The following is a 19,041-nucleotide window of genomic DNA, read 5'->3' as shown; positions in this document are numbered from 1 at the left end:
ATCGCTCCGGTGAGTGGGCGAATTACATAATCGCTGTGTGGCCAGGGCAGCAGTGATGGCCAATTAAAATGACGCTGTGCTGTCCTGTGTATGGATGTGTGTGTGTGTGTGTGTGTGTGTGTGTTGTGAGGTTTTCTCTCTCCCTCTCTCGCTTCGTTCGTTTCCCTAACACGCCACGGCTTGATGGAAATGAGTGAAGTTAATTGAATTTGGTTGAGTAAATGATGCCGTGCACTTTGCACTGCACCGGACGACGCTGGGCACCCGTTTTGACGGGCAAGAAATGCTCTTTTCGCTTTTCGGTTTCTTTTTCACCAATTTTCCCGCTACGCACCGGGTGGTTAAGCTTTCGCAGGGTGATTATGGCAAGCGGGTTCTTTCATGCGGTGTACAATGCATCACCGATCGCGGGCCGACCAAAATGCCTTTTTCGTGGTAGCGCCGTCAGTAATAATTAATACGCTCTGCTTGGTCAACGGTGGTATTAATTATTCGATTGTTCCGGATTGGTTTCCGGAGTGTCGCGGAAAACAATGTTGCACTGTAGGAATGTAATTTTCCGCGAAGAGAATAAATCGGCTGTAAAATATTGACCAGCATCAATTAGCTTGATGATTTTTGCACGGTGCCCTTGAGTGGTCCCGAATTGGGGGGATAAATGACAATTGAATGGGTATAAACTGTAACATGCAATCAGTAAACTCACAGGATCACTGGGGATTGCAACACTCGCAGAGCGTGCGGTACACGTAATCCTATTTGAGGCACTTATCGAAAATATTTACTGAGCAACGTGTGTGTTTAACTGTTCCAACAACGCTAGCTACGGTAGCAAGTCCCAGGGCAATTGTAACGTACTCTCTGTTACACTCTACGTGATGATTGATCAATGTGTGTAACGTTGAATAATGTGTTGAGTTGAATAATCAACATTATCAACGGGCAACCTAATTAAAGTATGATTTAAGCTGCAGCATGCGATAAGTACGCAACATGTTTCAGTACGTCTTAAAATACCTTTTGGTTGAATAAAGTTTGGCAATTAAAGTAGCCCACCTTCTGTCCACCTTTTTTTCTTTACATAATGAGTTGATTCATAAATATTCATATTTATAAATATTCATTCATCCATATTCATAAATTCTATTCCTTACATCTTTCTATCAATAAACTTATGACTCAACTTAAACTCAACAGACAACATGCCGAATGCTACGTTATCAGCAACTACAAACGTTATCAACAACAAACCGATTTCCAATCATCAACAGGCCACCTACAGAGCACAAAAAGAGCAGGACATCAATGATATTTTGTTAAGTTTCTTTTTTGTTCGTTTTAAAACTCTACAACCCTTGCAACAAACCTCGAACCTGGCATTGTTTGATATTATAAATGTAAGATAAGTGATAATTTTGAAAGTGAACAGATTTAGCATGCAGCTCGATATTCGGTAAAGATCATGCATTCATTTAGCTCGTCTTTATCATGTTCTTAAATCCGCATGGCTATTCTCCACCCATTTGTGTCTATAATTGTTCGCAGCAACCTTCACAAAGTAAGGGAATACTCTTCAGACAAGCATGTTGATTGTCAACCGGCATCGTATTTACCGTTCGTATCGTAAAAGTCATAACCTTTTTACGGATTTTCGAAAACGCAGGTCGACAGTATTACATCATTGTTTGGTTAACCTTGTTCGTGGAGATAAACCGAGTTCGGAATGTCGCTTACGAAATAAATAGCAAATAAAAACACCCCTAATGTGACTTGTTACCGAGGATAAACTTCTCGTAACGCCACCGTCGACATCATTCCGGAATAAGCTGCCGTCGGTAATATTGCCGACGACAACAAAAAGAAAAAAAAAACTGCCCTAAGAAAACAGGTGAATGAGACTTTTCTGCTACTGCTGATACTGGCGCGGAAAAGTTGCTCAAGTATTATGCGCCATTACCGGGGTGGGGCCCGGCAAGAGGGTCGTGCTCACAGTGAACGGCGGGAGCCAACATTCGGGAGCCATCTTCAGCCAATTGTAGCGTTTCATAAACATCACTTTCCGATGGCATTACTGTGCAAATAATGGGGCCCGAAACTGTTGGGCGCACGAAGGCGCCCGGGATGGGGTCGAAAACGGTGCTGTTTCAGAAGCCAAAGCAGAAGTTCGTATCATCTTCGCGAGTTGCGAACCCAGGAACGAGGGCCCCGAAATGAGCACGATGGAGCGCAGAATAAGAAATTCGAAAAAAAATCAAGATATAAAATTATCGAAAGTCAACCGAAGAAGTGAAAAAGCGGAAAACTTTCCACCGCCAGCCAGCAGCGCACCATCAGGACGCTTATTGGGGCTGCGTTATGCTGCTGCGCCGCTCCGGTACGGTAGCGGGCACCAGCGCGCCTGTGGCTCATCCTGTAAATCGGCCGCGGGAACAGACAGAGAGTAAAGTTCGCCCACCCTAATGACAGTGGCTACACTTGCTAAACAACCAAAAAACCTCATCGTTTGCGGTTCTTTAGGAGTTTTATTTTTTTATGAACGTTTCCGCTCCGGCGAGGTTTACGTTCGTGAACCTGCTGTTTCTTTTCGGCCGTTCCACGAAATGCATTGCGAGTTGAAATGTGTGTTTTTTTCGTCCCTCGAGTGGAAGCCACGGCCGCCCCGACAAATCCGAAAACATACGCCGTAACCCGACAAGAAACCACAAATCGATGCACGTCACGAGGTGAAGACGTTCACAGACGTGTGGCTCGGTGGGCTGCTTGTTGCGAAACCCGTGTCCGTGCCGAAGCAGTGTGCGTGTGCCTGTGGGGGTGTGCATGAAAAGGCACAGCGCGACCGCGTAGTTGAGCGGAAAGCAAAACGGAAAAATCAATAGCTTACGACGGTTTACTACACCGTGGCCCATTTTCTTTTCAGCGACCACAGCGGTCGCGGGGGGAGGGCGGCTCACTCACCTGGGCCCACCTGATTGATGTGGAAAAAGTGAGCAGGCAGCAGGGAGGTTACGCCGATGTTGTTGTTGTTGTTGTGGTGGTGGTGCTGCTGCTGGTGTTGGGTGGCGGTTGTGGCCACCCTTTCGGCCGGGCTCCGAGCAACCGTGGGCGCTAGCGTGCGGTTTCCCTGTTGTGTTGATTGGCACGATGTTGTTGGCGGTGCCGCTGTTAAAGTTGTGGTTTCTCCATCGTCACACCGGAGCCAGGGCGCCGTGCTGCGGGGAGTATTATTTTTCCTCCTGCCCATGTGATTCCGGTTCGCTTGAAGGATTTGGTTCTTTTCGGTTTCCTTCTAAGCGCTCCGCTGGTCCACCTTTTGAGCCTTAAAACTGTGGCGGGTTGTGTGAGGGTTCAGAAGTCAGTACGAATGGAACCCGGGGGCACAACGGTAAATCAAGCGGCTTGGGCTCGGTTGACTCGGTGGGCCAAGAGTGTCACGCCACTACTGCTGATTGGTGCTCCGGGTTGGCGCTGGGTTGGTGTTATGAATATGTATATTTTATTGCCAACTGTCAAAAAATATGCTTCTATATGGGTATGGAAAACAGGACCACACGATCGGCGGGTGGGGTGGAAATTTTTGCCATCGCAGCCCCTTATTCCGCCGTCGTCGGATCGGTTGACGAACGGCTTACACTATTAAAACACATCCCGGACCCGAAGCATATGGAATGTGGCCCGAAGAAACGTTTTAATTCGTTTTAGTACCGCACGGAGCGGGGTTCCATAAAGCCTCTCGGGCTTCTAGCAGGCCACCGGTAGGCGAAGTTTATTTCAAACTCATCAAATTCTTGCGCCCCCAGTACGGGCCACCGGGCGCCTCCATCGAGAGGGACCATGCGCCTCCATCGAAAAGGACCATGCGCCTCCATCAAGCGTTAGCTGAGATTTTTATTCCTGTTCGATTCCACAACCGCACCCGGGGTCGTGCCAGGAGCAGGTCGACGGTCGATGGAAAACTTTCGCCCCGAGCACCGAACGGCGCGTTTCGTTTGTTCGGCGCTGGAGGCGTAGTAACGTGTACGAATAAAATCGAATGATAACGAGCGCTCCATGGACAGATGCCTTGCGCGCCCGACCATCGGTGCCGGGCGTTGTTGAATGCAGCGGAAACGGTAAACCGGGCTTCCGGAAGCAAAATCACAGCAACCTTCTCGCACACACACACGAAGAGATAAATAGACACGGAACGGCGGAACATATATGGCGCCCGTTCCGGCTCCGTTCCATTGAGACTTCCGCCACCCTCGCCACCGGCACAGGCAGACCGTCGGTGACGGTCTTGAGCTAGAACGGTACCCGAGTTCCCGGTATGAGAGAGGAAAAAAAAAAACAAGCGAGCGAAAAATCATCGAAGGAGAAGCGTTTGCTGCTAAATAAAGCATGCACAATACGAGCGTTGAGGATGCATTAAATTATCTATGGATTTTTGCTCGCTTCCTTTTTCCGGCACTATCGAACCCGGGTGCTTCGGCTGAAAGGTGTGTGCGTGTGCCAGCGACCACCGTATGTGTGCTGGATGGATCGCACCGGAGGCTCCTAGCTCCGGAGCCTCTGCTGAATCCATGTGTGCCACCGTTCGAGTTGCTTCCCGCTGCGCCGAGCGGTTGCGGGAATGAAGCTCCTATTTAAAGCTGAGGAAATCATATTGAGGCAGCTACGAGGGTGTTCTGTAGCAACATGAGGAAGCCGACCGGTACACTGAGTTGGGGGCCCAAATTGGGTCGAAAAAGTTGATGGACAGGTGAAGCTCAATTGATCTTGGCTTCAGTGCTGTGACTTTGGAACGATGAGCACTACGGAAAAAACGTATTTATTATGAAAACACCGTTTCGCATGATGTGGGAAAGGTTCACAAGTTGGTGAGCCTCCAATTTTAATTATGGAACATCGTGGAGCTTCTCGTTGCAGAGCAATAGCTTTTCGGACAATTCCATCGAGCTACGAATCTGCCACAATTGAGCTCAATAATTGCAATATGGATTTGAGGATTTGCTGAATGGTTTACTGCAGATATTTGAGCTTGATGATGACAACCTCTTGGGCACATTACAAACATAACAGTTCGCACGCTGGATTGTAATTTGGAAACCAAATAAGAAAAGCACCAACAAACGACGAGGACTTTCAGCTCAGTGGTGTCGTGTAAAAAACATTTCCATGCTCTTCGCATACCCCAAACCCGGTATGCTTACGTGTGGCAAGTTATTTTCGCACCCTAATCGACCGTTTTGTGACCGTAAGCAAGCTCCCCAATGCGGTGTCTCCCAAAAATCTACTTGCGTCGGTCCTTGCAGTGCCGATTAGGGCGCACGAAATGGTGCAGAGCCGAGCGAGAATCGCTTTAATCGCCCAAACTTACGACACCCCGGCTCTTCAATTGCTCTTCCGGCACGCATCGCACATTCTGACGTCACTCCGGGCCGGGCCGTCACCAGGCTCCTCGGCCGTGCCGGCGTGGCTGCTGCGGCGGTGCTGCTGCTGTGGTCGCCCGGGACACGGCCGGAGTACGAGAACGACCATTCGGGAACCAGATAACAATCTGTTTGATTAGGCTTTTAATTATTTTCTACATGCCAGTTTATGGTGAGCGCAATGGATTGACTTGATGACTGGCGCACGGTGTCCGGGCCCGGGTGACAGTGCCACAGACTTACACACAATGTTAACGATGACGCTTTATGCCACGAGCCACGGCACGTGGCGTGACTTTCTCGTTACGAACGTCGGCAGGGTGCGAGGGTTTTGTTCGAAGAAGCGTGTTGTTTTTGTTTTCTCTGTCGTTGGCGACATGCGATAGCGTGGGAAGACAACCATTTTCACGACCTCGACCATAACTCTTACAAAATTCGGGAGGGAGAAGAAATAGTGCCAATCTGCAAGTTACGACCCGGGCCCCGGCTCAGGCGACGATCGAGCGTTGCGCTTTTGCAGCTCATCTTCATTAAACGTGTGAACCGAAAAGATTTCGGCAGCTTTACGAGAAAGAAAGAAAAGAAGCAAGAAGCGAGAGATAAAGATAGAGAGAGAGAGAGATGGAGCGTAAAAGGCCATTGTAACCCTCTCCGTGTGCTTTTTTTTACAACAAACCGAGGTCATCCCGGATACTCTGGTAACCCGAAAGGGGGTTGCAAATAACGTTTAGTGGAAGAGCCTCGGAGCACACCGGACGCAGCCCATCGTTTGTGGCGAAAGATAATTGCTGGGAGATAAATTTCACTTCCAGCGCACTTATTAGCCGTGAATATTTATGCACGGTGCCGGCACGGCCCGGGCAGGTTCGACGTTTTGCGCGGCTGAACGGAAACGGGGCCCGTGTTAAGACTTTCGTTTTGTTAAAGGATGTGCAGAAATGCTGCGTAGTAATACAGTTATTATTAATAAATGCCGTCCATAATCCAATGGAAGCTACGCCCCGAACGGTGTACGGCGCACCTTCCATGACGGACGGCCGACGGTGCGCGTATCATTTCCGTTTTGGCCTTCTGTTCGCACCCCACGCCTGGCTGGTGATGGTGGCTTGCTGGTGCCGGACGAGCCCAGAAATAGCATCATAACCACGTTGGTTCCAATAAATTTCGCAATTAAAGTTACCCCACGTTTAGCAATAAACTACCATCCCGGTCCCGGTCCCCCGGTGCTGGCGGAAGCGCCTGAGAGCTTTATGTGGTTGCAGCTGTGCATGGTGAGGCTGTTGCTGTGCACAGTTTAGCGTTCGTTTCAATCAATCCGTTGCTGCTGCTGCTGCTGCTGCTGCTGCTGCTGAGTGCTTTAGCAGACCGGCGTATTCCATCACAGTCCGGTCCCGGTGCGGACGAGATGATTCCGTAAGCAATGGAAATGAATGAATGCATAGGTTTCATTTTTCGTCCGAATCAGATTGAATGTTTCAATAACAGGACAACTCATTTTATTCGACCGAGTTTTGCTGTTAAAAGTTGCAAAGCACATATTTTCATACGTTTTGTTGTGAAATAATTAAACTCGTTTTTTATCCAAAGCTGCAGACCATATTATGGTTTATATTAATTAAAATAGTTCAAAACTGATCAAACTTTAACAATAACATTAAAGTTAACACTATGACTGATGACTGATCAATGCTATACCGTGAGCGCTTCCAGTCTGTGGGAATAGGAAGAAAGTATTATAAAAAACTGTGTCAGCAATTACTAGACACTACTGGAATATTTAAAACCAATATTTTCGGAGCACTTCGAAGCGCTGTTGCCAGCAAAGCAGGACGAATCAGCCACTTCATTATGAAAATACCAGAGAAAACACTTCCCTACTGCCCATAAAGATCGAACTGAAGTGCATTTCTAATCGCTCGGTGGCTCAAGAGGTGAAAAGTCACCAGGCCCACCGTTCGATACAGCCCTGTTTGCAGTTAAATATTTACTCTACGCACCTTTCTCGGAGCTCGTAACACTTATCTACACCCACTTACCGGGCTGGTGGGCAAATATTTGCAATTGATTCCAACTTCCTGGAACGCTCCGAACGTGTCGAAAGGAAAAACATCACCCGGCCCAGCTACTAATCACTACGGAGGGAGTTTCCGCCACAATGAACGCGGTGGTGTGGGCCAGTGTTTGGAAGAAACATTCCTGACGGCACTTTTTCACACCGGCCTATTCATTCTGGGGCCATTCTGGAAGGAACCGCTGTAGCATCTACCGTTTCAGCTAATGGTCGCGGTGGTACAGCTTCACAACTCGTTGCCACAGAAGGCAATCTTTCGAAGCAAACAGAACAAAAAATTTCCCCTACTCTGGGCGAGTCTGGGCGTGCACACAACTTCGGTGCCCTTGCAGCCGCTGCTGAAGCGAGTTTTCCGACGAAAGATGATGTTTCGAGGCTGCGCCAGGTAGCATAACAATAAAAGAAAACTTGCTGCCTCCAAACCGGGATGCACTCCGTGGCGGCAGTTTAAGAAACATTACCGGGGCCGCAAAGCTTCAACGTGGCGCGTTGAAGCAGGTTTGGAGAAAATATAAAAGAAAAATAATAGCTCACTGTAACCGGCTCCTCGCGAGCTCCTCGAGAGTTTTGCGGAACGGAGGCGAACACATAAATTCGACCATAAACTGTGCCTCGGCTTCGCCAGAAAACTGCAATCGAGCCGAACGGACGAATCCCGCTCCCGCTGCTGATGGAATGCACTTTGGAAGTTTGGCCCCGTGTTTGGTGGCTTCCCGGGCCGGCATCCTTGGCAAAGTCCTGAGACCCGCTACGCCGTCTAAAGTTTCCTTCGGACTGCCCGAATCAACGCCGACGGGAAAGCCTCTTTCCCGGCAAACACATCTGCCCGAGGACGGATAAACGATGCATTTAACCTCACCGCCTGGGGGCCTGGCCTGGTAGGCAGAAGTCGGAAGATCGGTCGGTCGCTCCCGTCGTCGACGGGTGATGCGTTCAGCTCGGCTTGTCGAACCGAATGTGCCGGGTTCCGCAAGACCGTGGAAGTAAGCACTCGGTTTCGGTTTTATGGTTATGTGTGCCCCAGCCCTGGCACGTAGTACTGCTTCTGACTCTGAGCCATGGAGTTCCGCCGATTGTTTCCTCGCCGCTAATGCTTTGAAAGCGCTCATAAAACGGTGAATCATTAAACAAAATATGAAATAGCACACGGATGTACCGAGATTCGTTGCAATCAGAGCATCGTACCGTGGCAAGGTGTTGTGTCCTCTGGATGTGTGAAAAAACTCGATGCATTGCGAATGCATTCATTTAAATTGTTTGGGAGATGCACACACTTTTAGTATACTAACGAGAATCGAAAGAGTTAAGAGAGTGTTATCGTTATCGTTAAACGTTAAAACGTTAAACGTAAAGAGAGTTATCTTTAAACTATTCCTTCCGCCTGGGCTTCCGGATGTCTTTGATATCTTGATGAAGTAACTTATACTGCTTCAAAGAGAGCCTTTTTATTCGTGATTGAAAGCTGTAATAGTGACTCAAACGGAAGTCTGCGTTTACAACCAAAGGGATCGGTCAACTGTGTTCACAATTTCGTTGGTTTTGGTAAGGCTCCCATCGATTCCAACAAACCTTCCCATCGCCTATTACCATTGTCAGTTGGCCCACATAAAGGGTTAGTCGGTTGGTCGGTGTTTGTTTAGAAAACTGTCAAACTCACCGAATTGACAGAGCGTATCGAATAATAAGCATTGGTTAAATATTGTCCTGGAGTATTTCTAAACATTATCGCTTTTGACGATGTTGACGTTGTTGTTGTTGTTGCAACGACCCATGTGCTTCGAAATGCAGTAAATACGCAGTTGCATAAACAATTGAAATAGGATTTCAATCAAGTCCAGTCCACGAATGCAAAGCTCACCCTCATGGCAATAGAGCCTTCCTACGGCAGGCATTCCCGGTCTTCAGCGAGCGCATATTCGGACAGCGGACGCATATTCGGATGGTTCTGCCTTCGATGACAAATGTGCCGTTTCCCGGTGAGCGTTTCTGCAAACAAAACACCCGCGTGTCGTTGCCAAACCGTTTAGCCGTGACTTCGATTTCCGGGCTCACCGAAAATCACCAGCCAGCGCTTAGCGTCCCGACGGTGAACAAGGTCCTCTAATTATGGCTCCGGTCCTCCGTCCGGGGGCTTCGGACCAAACGATCGACGCGAACGCGAAAGTCCCAACCGGTAGACCTTTTTTACCCGCGGAGGGTTCACCGAGTTGGATGACTTGAAATGATTTGCTATTGCAGCGCATAACCGATCCGGGTTCGCCGCGCGAAATCCTGTGTTTGATTGTCGTTTTGCTGCGCCGAATAGTTTGTGGAATAGAGGGCTGCGCGCCCCATGCCATTCGATAGGCTGGCTGGGGGATACCGGACGACTGTACCATTTCGGGGCACCAATCGCTCGGGGGATAGGTGTCTGTGTGTGTGTATCGGGGTGTATCACATCACTGTTCCGGATGCATACGGAGGTCCCGGGGAATCGAATGAAAATATCAACTGTCCAATTTTCGGTGCATCTTGTGCACCGTTTGATTGAGTGGGTTATGGAATTTTAATGATTTTATGAATTTTTCCCAGCCCATGACGTGCCGTTCGGGAGTGCTCTACTTTTGGGTCCGTGCTGTCCCGTACGTTGTTGGACGAAGCGATCGAAAGCTCTGTGGGTGAGCCGATGCCAAAGCATTAGGCCTATGGGGCTCCGTCGACGGGGCACACAAGTGCCGGGATCCCGTGCATTAGAACCGAGCCGGGCGTTGTTCTTGATGGCCAGCCACAGCAGCCAACGCGTTCCACAACATGCCAGCCAGCGAGCCTGTCCTGGCGGAGGCTCGGCATTTCCGACCGGGTTGAAAAAGCGAATTGAATCGTTCATAATTGATCAGCCTTGGGCCACCATCTTCCGATGGTTCTGTTGCTGCTGCATCGCTTGGCAGGAATTTGTGGCAAACTCGGTCCTCGGTGGAGGCGGGGGTTCGCCTCTGAGTGGCCGACCTGTCATTGGGATGAAATTCTTCGGCGAACGGCGCGCGCGAAACAACACCGAAATGGGCCGACGGCTGACGGGGCGCTGCCGGTGGCCAAACTTTTAGAGCTAACGTGTTGATTTCGGATCGTTGATGCTTTCCCCTCGCTCTAACTAACTTTATCTTCTCCGCTAACTTTTTGCCATCCTCTTCCCGGCCCGGAAGTGTGTGTGTGAGCGCAGAATGTGCTTTTGCCCGATGGTGTCCGACGATGGTGGTGTTTATTGAGAAAATGTTATTCGGTGCGCGTGGTTCAGGTGCTACGCTACGCATCGTCAGTTATTCTAGCTCAGATACGCAGGACCATGCACCAGGCAGCTGCTACAACGGAATTTAAGCAACAAACCAAAGTTATTAAAAATATTTTTTTGAACAAAAAAATTAGTTGTCGTGTTGGAAACAATTTATTTCAAATCACCAGCCTTGCGTATGAACGTTTTTTGGTGATTGGCTTTGTTAGAAAGCAGTATTGACCGGCGCTATTTTAAGACTCGCAAAGGAGCACTTGGCGGGTGTTGTTTCACTGTCAAACGTCGACTGTTACAATAATCGAAACGACAGCTGAAAGTGTAAACACACCAAGCCAAACACGGGCTTCTGACAGTTGGCACAGGTGACAGGGAGGCTTGTAGTGGCTACGATTCTGTCTACTCCGAGATCTAGCTTGGGGCGATATCGATTTTAATCAATTACGCCCAAAAGTCAAACACCAAGCGAACAAACACACACAGCAGCAGCAGGAGCAGCAGGGATTCCGGTGATACTGCCACACCTGTTCGCGCATGCAACTGTTGAATTATTAAAGGAGCCACTGAAGGGACAAACCCGAACGAGCCGGATACCCAATCACGTAAGGGTCCGAGATGACGACGACGAAATGAAACCAGCCGACGCTTATAATGCCACAAATTGAACGAAAGCAATCGAAAGCAGCAACCATTGCCTACCTGCCAGGCGCAACGTGCCAGAGTTTGATTTGTTTGACATACGATCCGAGCTTTGGCCCGGCCCGGATCGGTCGGTTGGTTGGTTGGTGGCGTTTGTGGTATATTATATACGGTGTTGCTTGTTTCTGTATCACTCTCGGTGCACCTTTTTCATTCTTTCTTTCCTTGCGGTGGCTAGCCCCGGGACCTACCAAGTAATACTATATTGCGATTGATCTAGCCCAACCACCGGAAGGTGTCGGCGAACGAAGGTTGGCCATCGAGACGGGAACGAACAAATAGAAAATAATCAAATTTACCCACCTCTTTTCGGGGCCGGCAGCAGCCGCAGTGTTGCGAGTTTTGTTGCGACTCCTTCTGGCGCCATCCGACACCGTTCGCAGCGAATCGAGCAAAGAACTAAGAACAAACAAACAAACAAATAAACTCGATGTGGTTTGGATCTTCGGATGCCAGCTTTGCGGATGGGTTTTTGGGTGGGTGAGCTAGCTGCTCGTTGCTGCTGTATTTGGGAGCTGTCACCTTAATAAACTTTGCTTCTGTAAGTGCAGCAGTGAAGTCAACATTCAAAGTCACTCTTTTTTCTGTATCATTGAGTGGATAGGAAAATGAGTGGTCGTTAAACTGAAATATTTGCCAAACAAACACAATGGATAATTTTCAATCGGTTAAAAGGCCTTGAAGTCGATATTTATTCCACTCAGTTGTATGCCTTTTAAAATTGTCTAACAGTCGATATTTTGGGATACCTATTTTGGTTGGTCGAAGCTAAAGTATTAACAAAATTTCGACGCTTTTGGAAAAATATGTCACACACTGTATAAACATGATAACAAATTTCGGTAGTCTCAGTCAAGGTTTGAAAATGGTATTTCAAATACCTTGTTCTTTAAGCTTAGAACTAGAGCGCGTTTGAAAAACTAATTCTTGGGGCCAAGAACGTTTGTCGTTAATAAAACAGAGTATTTACCCAGCTTCGTCCTCTAGCTCAGCATTAAATGACATCTGCCACGGCAAAGAAATACTGCACGGGAAGCATGTTTTGATTTGCGAGCAATCAGTTTTAATAAAAAGTGCCCCAAAACGGATGGCTGCCACACAAGCCTGTGCCGCGCGACGGCAACGTTTGCTGCGGATTGATGAAAAATTGAGAAAAGAAACCCAGCGAAAGCTTTACATGACCATGATGCCGAAGTTCGTACGTGGATGCACTTGTCGGCAGAAATCTGCTGTCCTGTTCGATTTTTGGTCGCTGCCCACGTAGGGCGCACCCTTGGCGTTTGGCGCGGTGATCATCTTTTTCAATTCCTTCGGCAAGCCGGATTTACTGCGGCAAAAGAAGGGCTAAGAGATGAATTTTTGGGAAAAGCTGCTGCATTCAGTAAGGATTCCATTTTCCCGTATTGAACAGTGCCCCTTTCACTGCGCACGAATGTTTCCTTTCTCACGGGCGCGCCAACGGCTGCAAGGCCGAGCGAGGAAAGTGGGCATCAAAATGGCGCTTTTCCCATCGAGTTGTGCTTTCGCACGTTAGAAACATCAAACTAGACCCCCCGCCCCGCGCCGCTTGTAAGCGGTTCGAATTTTTCTCAGTTTCCAGGCACGAGCAACAGATTGGCAAAGAAGGAAACGGCTTTTTTTCTCACAAGCAAACGAGGAAAAAAATTTAAAGAACGCTGCAAAAGAAGTCCCACACATTTTTTCCCCGTAGCTCCCGTGGCAGCTTACAGCTTATGTACCTTTAACGGGAAACCGTAGGTTAAATACGTACTCGGCGTCGACATCCGACCTCCGAGGCACATGTGGCTCGAGAAACTGGTGCAAATGCAAAAAACTCGGAGGGATTTTTCCGTTTTTGCTGCAAGCGTCTTGTCTTGTGCCGGGACTCCGCCCGACTGACTTTTCTGCGATTGACTGCGATCTTTCGGTAGAACAGTGGCCCACGAGCCCGGGAGTCAGCAGTCGGTGGGGCCAGCTTTGCACAGCTGTGCCGTGAGCGTCAGTGGGTGACTTCGCCCCGGAAACGGGACCTTCCCAGTGGGTTTGGGCCGTCGCCGGCCCGTCGATGATGATGCGGTGCACGGAAATATTTCATTCAAAATCCAATAAGAAAATATTTATACGACCCAGTTTTGCCATTCCGCTGATAGCTGGGTCTGGGTCCGCTGCCGGTGGCTGGCGCTATGACATTCCGCTCCTTCCGAGCTAGCTTATGGCGGCCCAAGGAAGACTCGGCAAAAAAGAGGCGAACCTTCATCGACACCGAGCACTCTGGCACTGTGGTATCTGGCTCGGCTTCGCCTCGCAAGTCTCGAAGTGATTTGCCAAACATTTTGCCTCTGGCATTTGTTTGCCACATCTGCACGGCGTATGGAAAAATTGTTACAACACCGAATTATTGTTTGTATGTTTTACTGCGAAAAACTTGTTGAAGTTTCACGTTGTTATGATTACGTCTTTAGGCAAGGGTTGAAGATTTACTATTTGTTTGGTTTTGGTTTTTATTGTACTTTGTTAATTTTTTGTAACGAATCAATGAGCATAGCCCAGATAGTAGGTAACTTTAGGAGTCAAAACGTGCACCAGACAAAGCTTTAAGAAAGCTTCACCGATAGTCCCGATTTTGGTCGCTGGGCTATTCCTGTCAATTTTGGTCACACGACCTCATCCGAACACCCATTGTGTAATGCGGATTTATATTCCAAATCACTTTACTTTCGAAGGGTTGCAGTGGCAAACTATTCTGCTGGCTTAGAAGTTCTAAAGCTTGATCCTGGAGGTACTCTTCTAAACTTTCAACAGTTCTTGGTTCACTTTTCTGTTGGTCTCCGTATCGTTATGTATAGCCGCGCAGTTATGTTTAAGCGTTGGACGGGGAAAAAATATATTTTTTTTTCAAATTCGCACAGAGCTTATACAGAGTTTTTACGGAACATAGGCTTGCCCACCCGTTGTTGACAGAGGTTTTCCGAGGAGGCCCATTTTTTGCAAACTTCATCGCTCGAGTGCGCGAAGGACCTACGAAAAAGTGAAACTTATTCCAGCTAACCTTTTGCGAAATTAGTTTCCTTACTCGTGCACTCGTCAGGACGGGGCCACAGCAAACGAACCTCAGCCAACCCGACGTCGGCTTTTCCACCAGCGCCAGCCAGACGTGGGCTCTTCAAACGACCGTCGCAATCTGCCATTTGGGACTAAATTAACATACACGACCAACTTATGAATGGGTCTTCTTTTCAATGGTTGACCTTAAAAGAGAAGACGTGCCCCGTCTTGCTGTGTGTGTGTGTGCTTTGCTTTGCGGACGAGCGCCAGATCGAGATCTAAAGCACACGAATGCCGAGCCGGTTGGGTGGAAGTACCGTCCTCAAAACGGTGGGCCGCCGAGGCCGCCCGAAACTATCTCTCCGGAGGCCCGTAGCTGGAATTGCCGCGTGGGCGCCGGAAAAACTTCCATCCACCGAATCCATTAATTACCGTCGCAATCTTAACTCCAGCATTTTCTGGCCAGCTTGCCAACCTTTTTCATTCCGCTTTTTCCTGTTCTCTTCTCTCCCTGTTTCGTTCGCCGGGCCGCGCAGGACCGCACCGGGCTGAGCAACGGATTAGATATGCGCTCGCTGGAACATTGCCTCAGTGACATCATGCGAAACGTGGGCGAGGCCTCGCAGCCGGATCATCTGAAAGGTAAGTCGGTTCACCCACCAGATCACACAATTGAATCCCTTGCACACTGGAAAAGTTGAGCGTTTTTCACACTTTGACTAACAATTATCTCACGAGAACGGACCGCGGTCGGGCCTAAGGTTGGGCCCGTTCAACGATCGGAAAAATGCTACCAACCAGCCATCGCCCAATGGCTTTCGTTTTCCCTTTTTTCCCCTATGCTATCACCACATGGTGGCCGGCCCTGTTCAAAGCATTATAAAGAAACGGGTCCCGGGAAGAGATGAGTTGTTGTTGAGCGAAAAATTTAATTAAGACGGTGTCGGTAACGTGCGCTCCGTACGGTACGTGTGGCAGAGAAACAATAAAGGAACTATAAAACGGATCGATCGATTGTAATGTATGAGATGGTTTTGGGGGGTTATTTTTCCCTCTTATTTTTCCTGCCTTTTTATTGCTTTGTGATGGCGGTCGGTTTCGCTCCAACTCGAATCTCGTTTGCCATGGCTAAACCTGAAAGCAGTAAAATTCGAGAATGCGAACTCCGACCGCAAATTTTGAAGAATGCTTTCGACAGGAACTAACTCTCTTGAACTTTATTTAGGTACGTTATACTGATCCGAGGGTTCGAGAGAGAGAGAGAGAGAGAGTGAGAGAGAGAAAAAGGGAGATTTCCGTCCCAATAAGGATGATTAATGTAGATTATAGGATAAATAAATCGCCGTTAGGAATGCAAGCCATTTTCAATCATCGGGCTCGAGTTTTCAGCGAAGAATTTTTAAAACAGATTTATGCGATGCTGGAAAAATGATTGGAATGGTATGTGAATATTGAATATTGATCGGTTCGATTGAGCGGAAAATCATAACCAGTGAAATAGGCGGTCGGAATATGAGGTTATGCTGGAGTCAATAGACTGCTTCTGTTGAACCTATCACGGATTGAAAAATGCGATCATGTTGAGCTGACTTTATATTTTCAACAAATAATGTTTTTATTAAACCAATACTTTGAAATAAGAATTGAATGCAGCACCAGTGTTCATGATTTCAGTCACTTTTAGGGGACGCTTAATAATTATTGCGTGTTAACTGCGTAAATTTGCTTTATCATATTGCCCATAACACAAAGCTATATTTCGTTGAGTTGAGTTCTGCCATCTTGTGTTACCCCAAGTGCTGCACGCTGCACGAGGGGCACAAAATTTGTGGCCCCGGTAAACTGGTCCCATGTCCCGGTTTGCCCGCAACGGACAGACGGTTCCAAGTTCCGGGCAGACAGATTCCAAATTGTTGCCAAAAACAGGGATTTCCGGTAACATTTCCCGCTACACGCTGCTCTTGAAGGTAACCTCGCGAGCAAGGACGAGCTGCGAGATGAGACACTACGTAACCGGTGCACCTAATAGGTTACGGGGTTTGTCTACACGTGGCGCTGGCATCGTTGCTGTGCTGCGAGCCAATTCTGCATTGCGGCGGCGACAATAAACGATGACACCGACAGCCACGACACCGACGACGACCACAACGACGGCAGCCGAAATTGACGAAGACGTGCACATTGTGCATCTGACAAGAAATTGCTACCCAAATTTAGCAACCACACGGTACCGCAAGCACCCCAGCAACTGGTGCAAGCCGATGCGTGTTGGAACCGTCTGCTAATGGCTCATTTTTCGCGATGGATCACAAGTTAACAAATTGGCGCATCGTAAAACTAAGCGGCTGGTGTGCAGTCGCATGACTTCAAACTGTTCGTAGCGTGGCTTTCAGATTTTGTACGCGACCCAACCCTGTAACACAGTGTATCGTCTTGCAATATGATACAACCGACGCGATAAAATTAGCGTTAATATTTGCTGTTACAGTTAAAGCCGTTCAACAGTAACAAGAAACATTGTGCACTAAACGCTAACCGATAGCAAAAACAAAAATTCAACTTATTCAATGTTGGAATTTTTTATGTAACAGTAATAAAAGTAATAAAAAGGAAAGTATATAAAAGTTAAAGTCCACAAATTATTAGACAATTGAATGCAATCAATTTGACAGCATGATACCACTTCATTGAGTAGGATCGCTTCAACTCTAGTGTACGGTAGCTTAACAACATTTTTAAATTTTATGAAACCCGCAACACGCTTTTTTAATACCAAGACACATTTGTTTAAATGTTTTTGAATGATGCGTTTGTTGTTCGAGAAAGCTCGTCGCTCGAGAATCTACCCGATCAATCTGTAGTAACTTACTGAAATTGGCTGCATAGTTTTGCGAGCGAACTGTCGTTTCTTCACACAATTTGTGTGCCCTTTTGCAAGAGAACATAAAGTCAGCAGTCGAAGATACTGTGGCCGGCATAAATTGCTGCCGGCGACGACTGTGCGCCCATAAAAATGAAAGAAAAATCTTCAGATGCGGGCTGTTAAAGTCAACGGGAAAGCAAAACATGCCGAAACGCATTCCGTTGCTGTAATCCGGATACCAGCGGATGGCACCCGTGCCGTGCCCGTGCTGTGGCGCGAGCGAGGCAAACGACTCCGAAATCAAAGAACATCTTATTAATATGCATGGGAAATTTTTCACTCACCATCAAATGTCTGCGCCTCGTGCGATCGCTTCTGTGTGTGTGTGTGTGTGTGTGTGTGTGTGTGGTCCCCATGGTAACCGAAACATCGGCCCAAATCCCTTTCGTTCCGGGTAGCTCCGGGGGATTCGGCCGCTCGCTTCTGGCGAGATTGGATCGGTAAGATTCAATTTTTGCCAGTACAACGCGTTTATGCATCCTCGTTGTGGTGTGTGGCTGCTCGGATCCTCGAGGGGCCGGCTTGGCTTTTCTCTCTTGTCTTTCTAGAACTCACACGTCTTCTTCGGTGGAATGGTGGGCGCCGACCGTTGGCTTCTAGTGTGAGTTTGGGCAAATTTGAATCACACCACACGTCGTGTTTGACGTTCTGGACTGGGCGACAGCATCTGCTGGAGGGCCGCGACGTTCGATACGCGACACGTCGTGGCCCAGGACAATGTTGGCATTTGATGGACACCGCAGCCACGTCCTTCGGCAGTAATCACCTTAACTGATGCGCGCACCGTGATTGAGTGTGACTTTGAATCTAATTTCGACACCGTGCACACGGATTGATTGGCATTGCCGGGAGGACATTTTGGAACCCCCCCCCCCAGCTCCACCTGCTCTGCTGGGCGCTGCCGTGGGGCCCAACCTAAAACGATGGGAGCGTAAAGCAGCGGAAATGAAGCGCTTTCGGTCGCTCCCCGGCAATCGGGCTAAACGAGCAAAAGTTTCGATCACGCGCTCCGGGCCCGGAGTTCGAAACATTACTTTGGGCCGCCCCCTCCAACTCCCAGCCACGCGCCCCCCCAAAAAGGGCCCCAACAAATAGCCTCGAATGAAATGATACTCCAAATAGTGCACCTAAATGAAGCCGTTTCGTGGCGCGAGTGTATTGTGCAGCGGCACGCTAACGGCCACCACCGTTCCACAGGAGTCCCGCTGTTTAACGGGCGGGCGGGCAAGGCGATCCGGGCAAAACCCCCGAACAAACCCCCGAATCGAACGCAACACCGAAATGTGCCCCGGTGGGCGGCGCATTTGAATTGGTGCCACTGGCTGGTTATTGCCACTGCACTGGAACCATTAATCATCTCTCTTCTCGGTGTGTGTGTGTGCGCGCCGGAAAGAAGTCCTTCCCTGGCCTGGCGTGCTTGGGGCCGCGCCGAGACGTACATTCCCGTTTCGCGAAAAACTTTTCTTCGCCCCCGAAAACCGGCGACATGGCAACCGGACACGCGGGTGTGATTTTCCCGAAGCGTGAGGGAACCCGGGAGGGGGCGGGAAACGGAGACCGGGGAAAAAGTGCAATTTTCCCACCCCAACCACAAGATGGGCGACGGGACTCGGCATGCACCGTGCCGAGA

At 48.6% G+C, this 19,041-nt stretch overlaps 1 protein-coding gene across 1 annotated transcript in view; it reads left to right on the top strand.

The window, feature by feature from the left end:
* The window catches only part of LOC128272636 (cytoplasmic polyadenylation element-binding protein 2-like), a 224,424-nt gene that overhangs the window by 34,491 nt on the left and 170,892 nt on the right, over positions 1-19,041 (top strand). Inside the window, exon 2 of the mRNA XM_053010475.1 lies at positions 15,025-15,130. Within this exon, the coding sequence (XP_052866435.1) occupies positions 15,025-15,130 (106 nt within the window). The remainder of the gene's footprint in view (positions 1-15,024; positions 15,131-19,041) is intronic.

Source organism: Anopheles cruzii, chromosome 3 (assembly GCF_943734635.1).
Source record: "Anopheles cruzii chromosome 3, idAnoCruzAS_RS32_06, whole genome shotgun sequence".
NCBI classification, from domain to species: Eukaryota; Metazoa; Arthropoda; class Insecta; order Diptera; family Culicidae; genus Anopheles; species Anopheles cruzii.
Note: the sequence above shows the minus strand (reverse complement) of the source record. Positions and strands in the feature narration are given on the sequence as shown.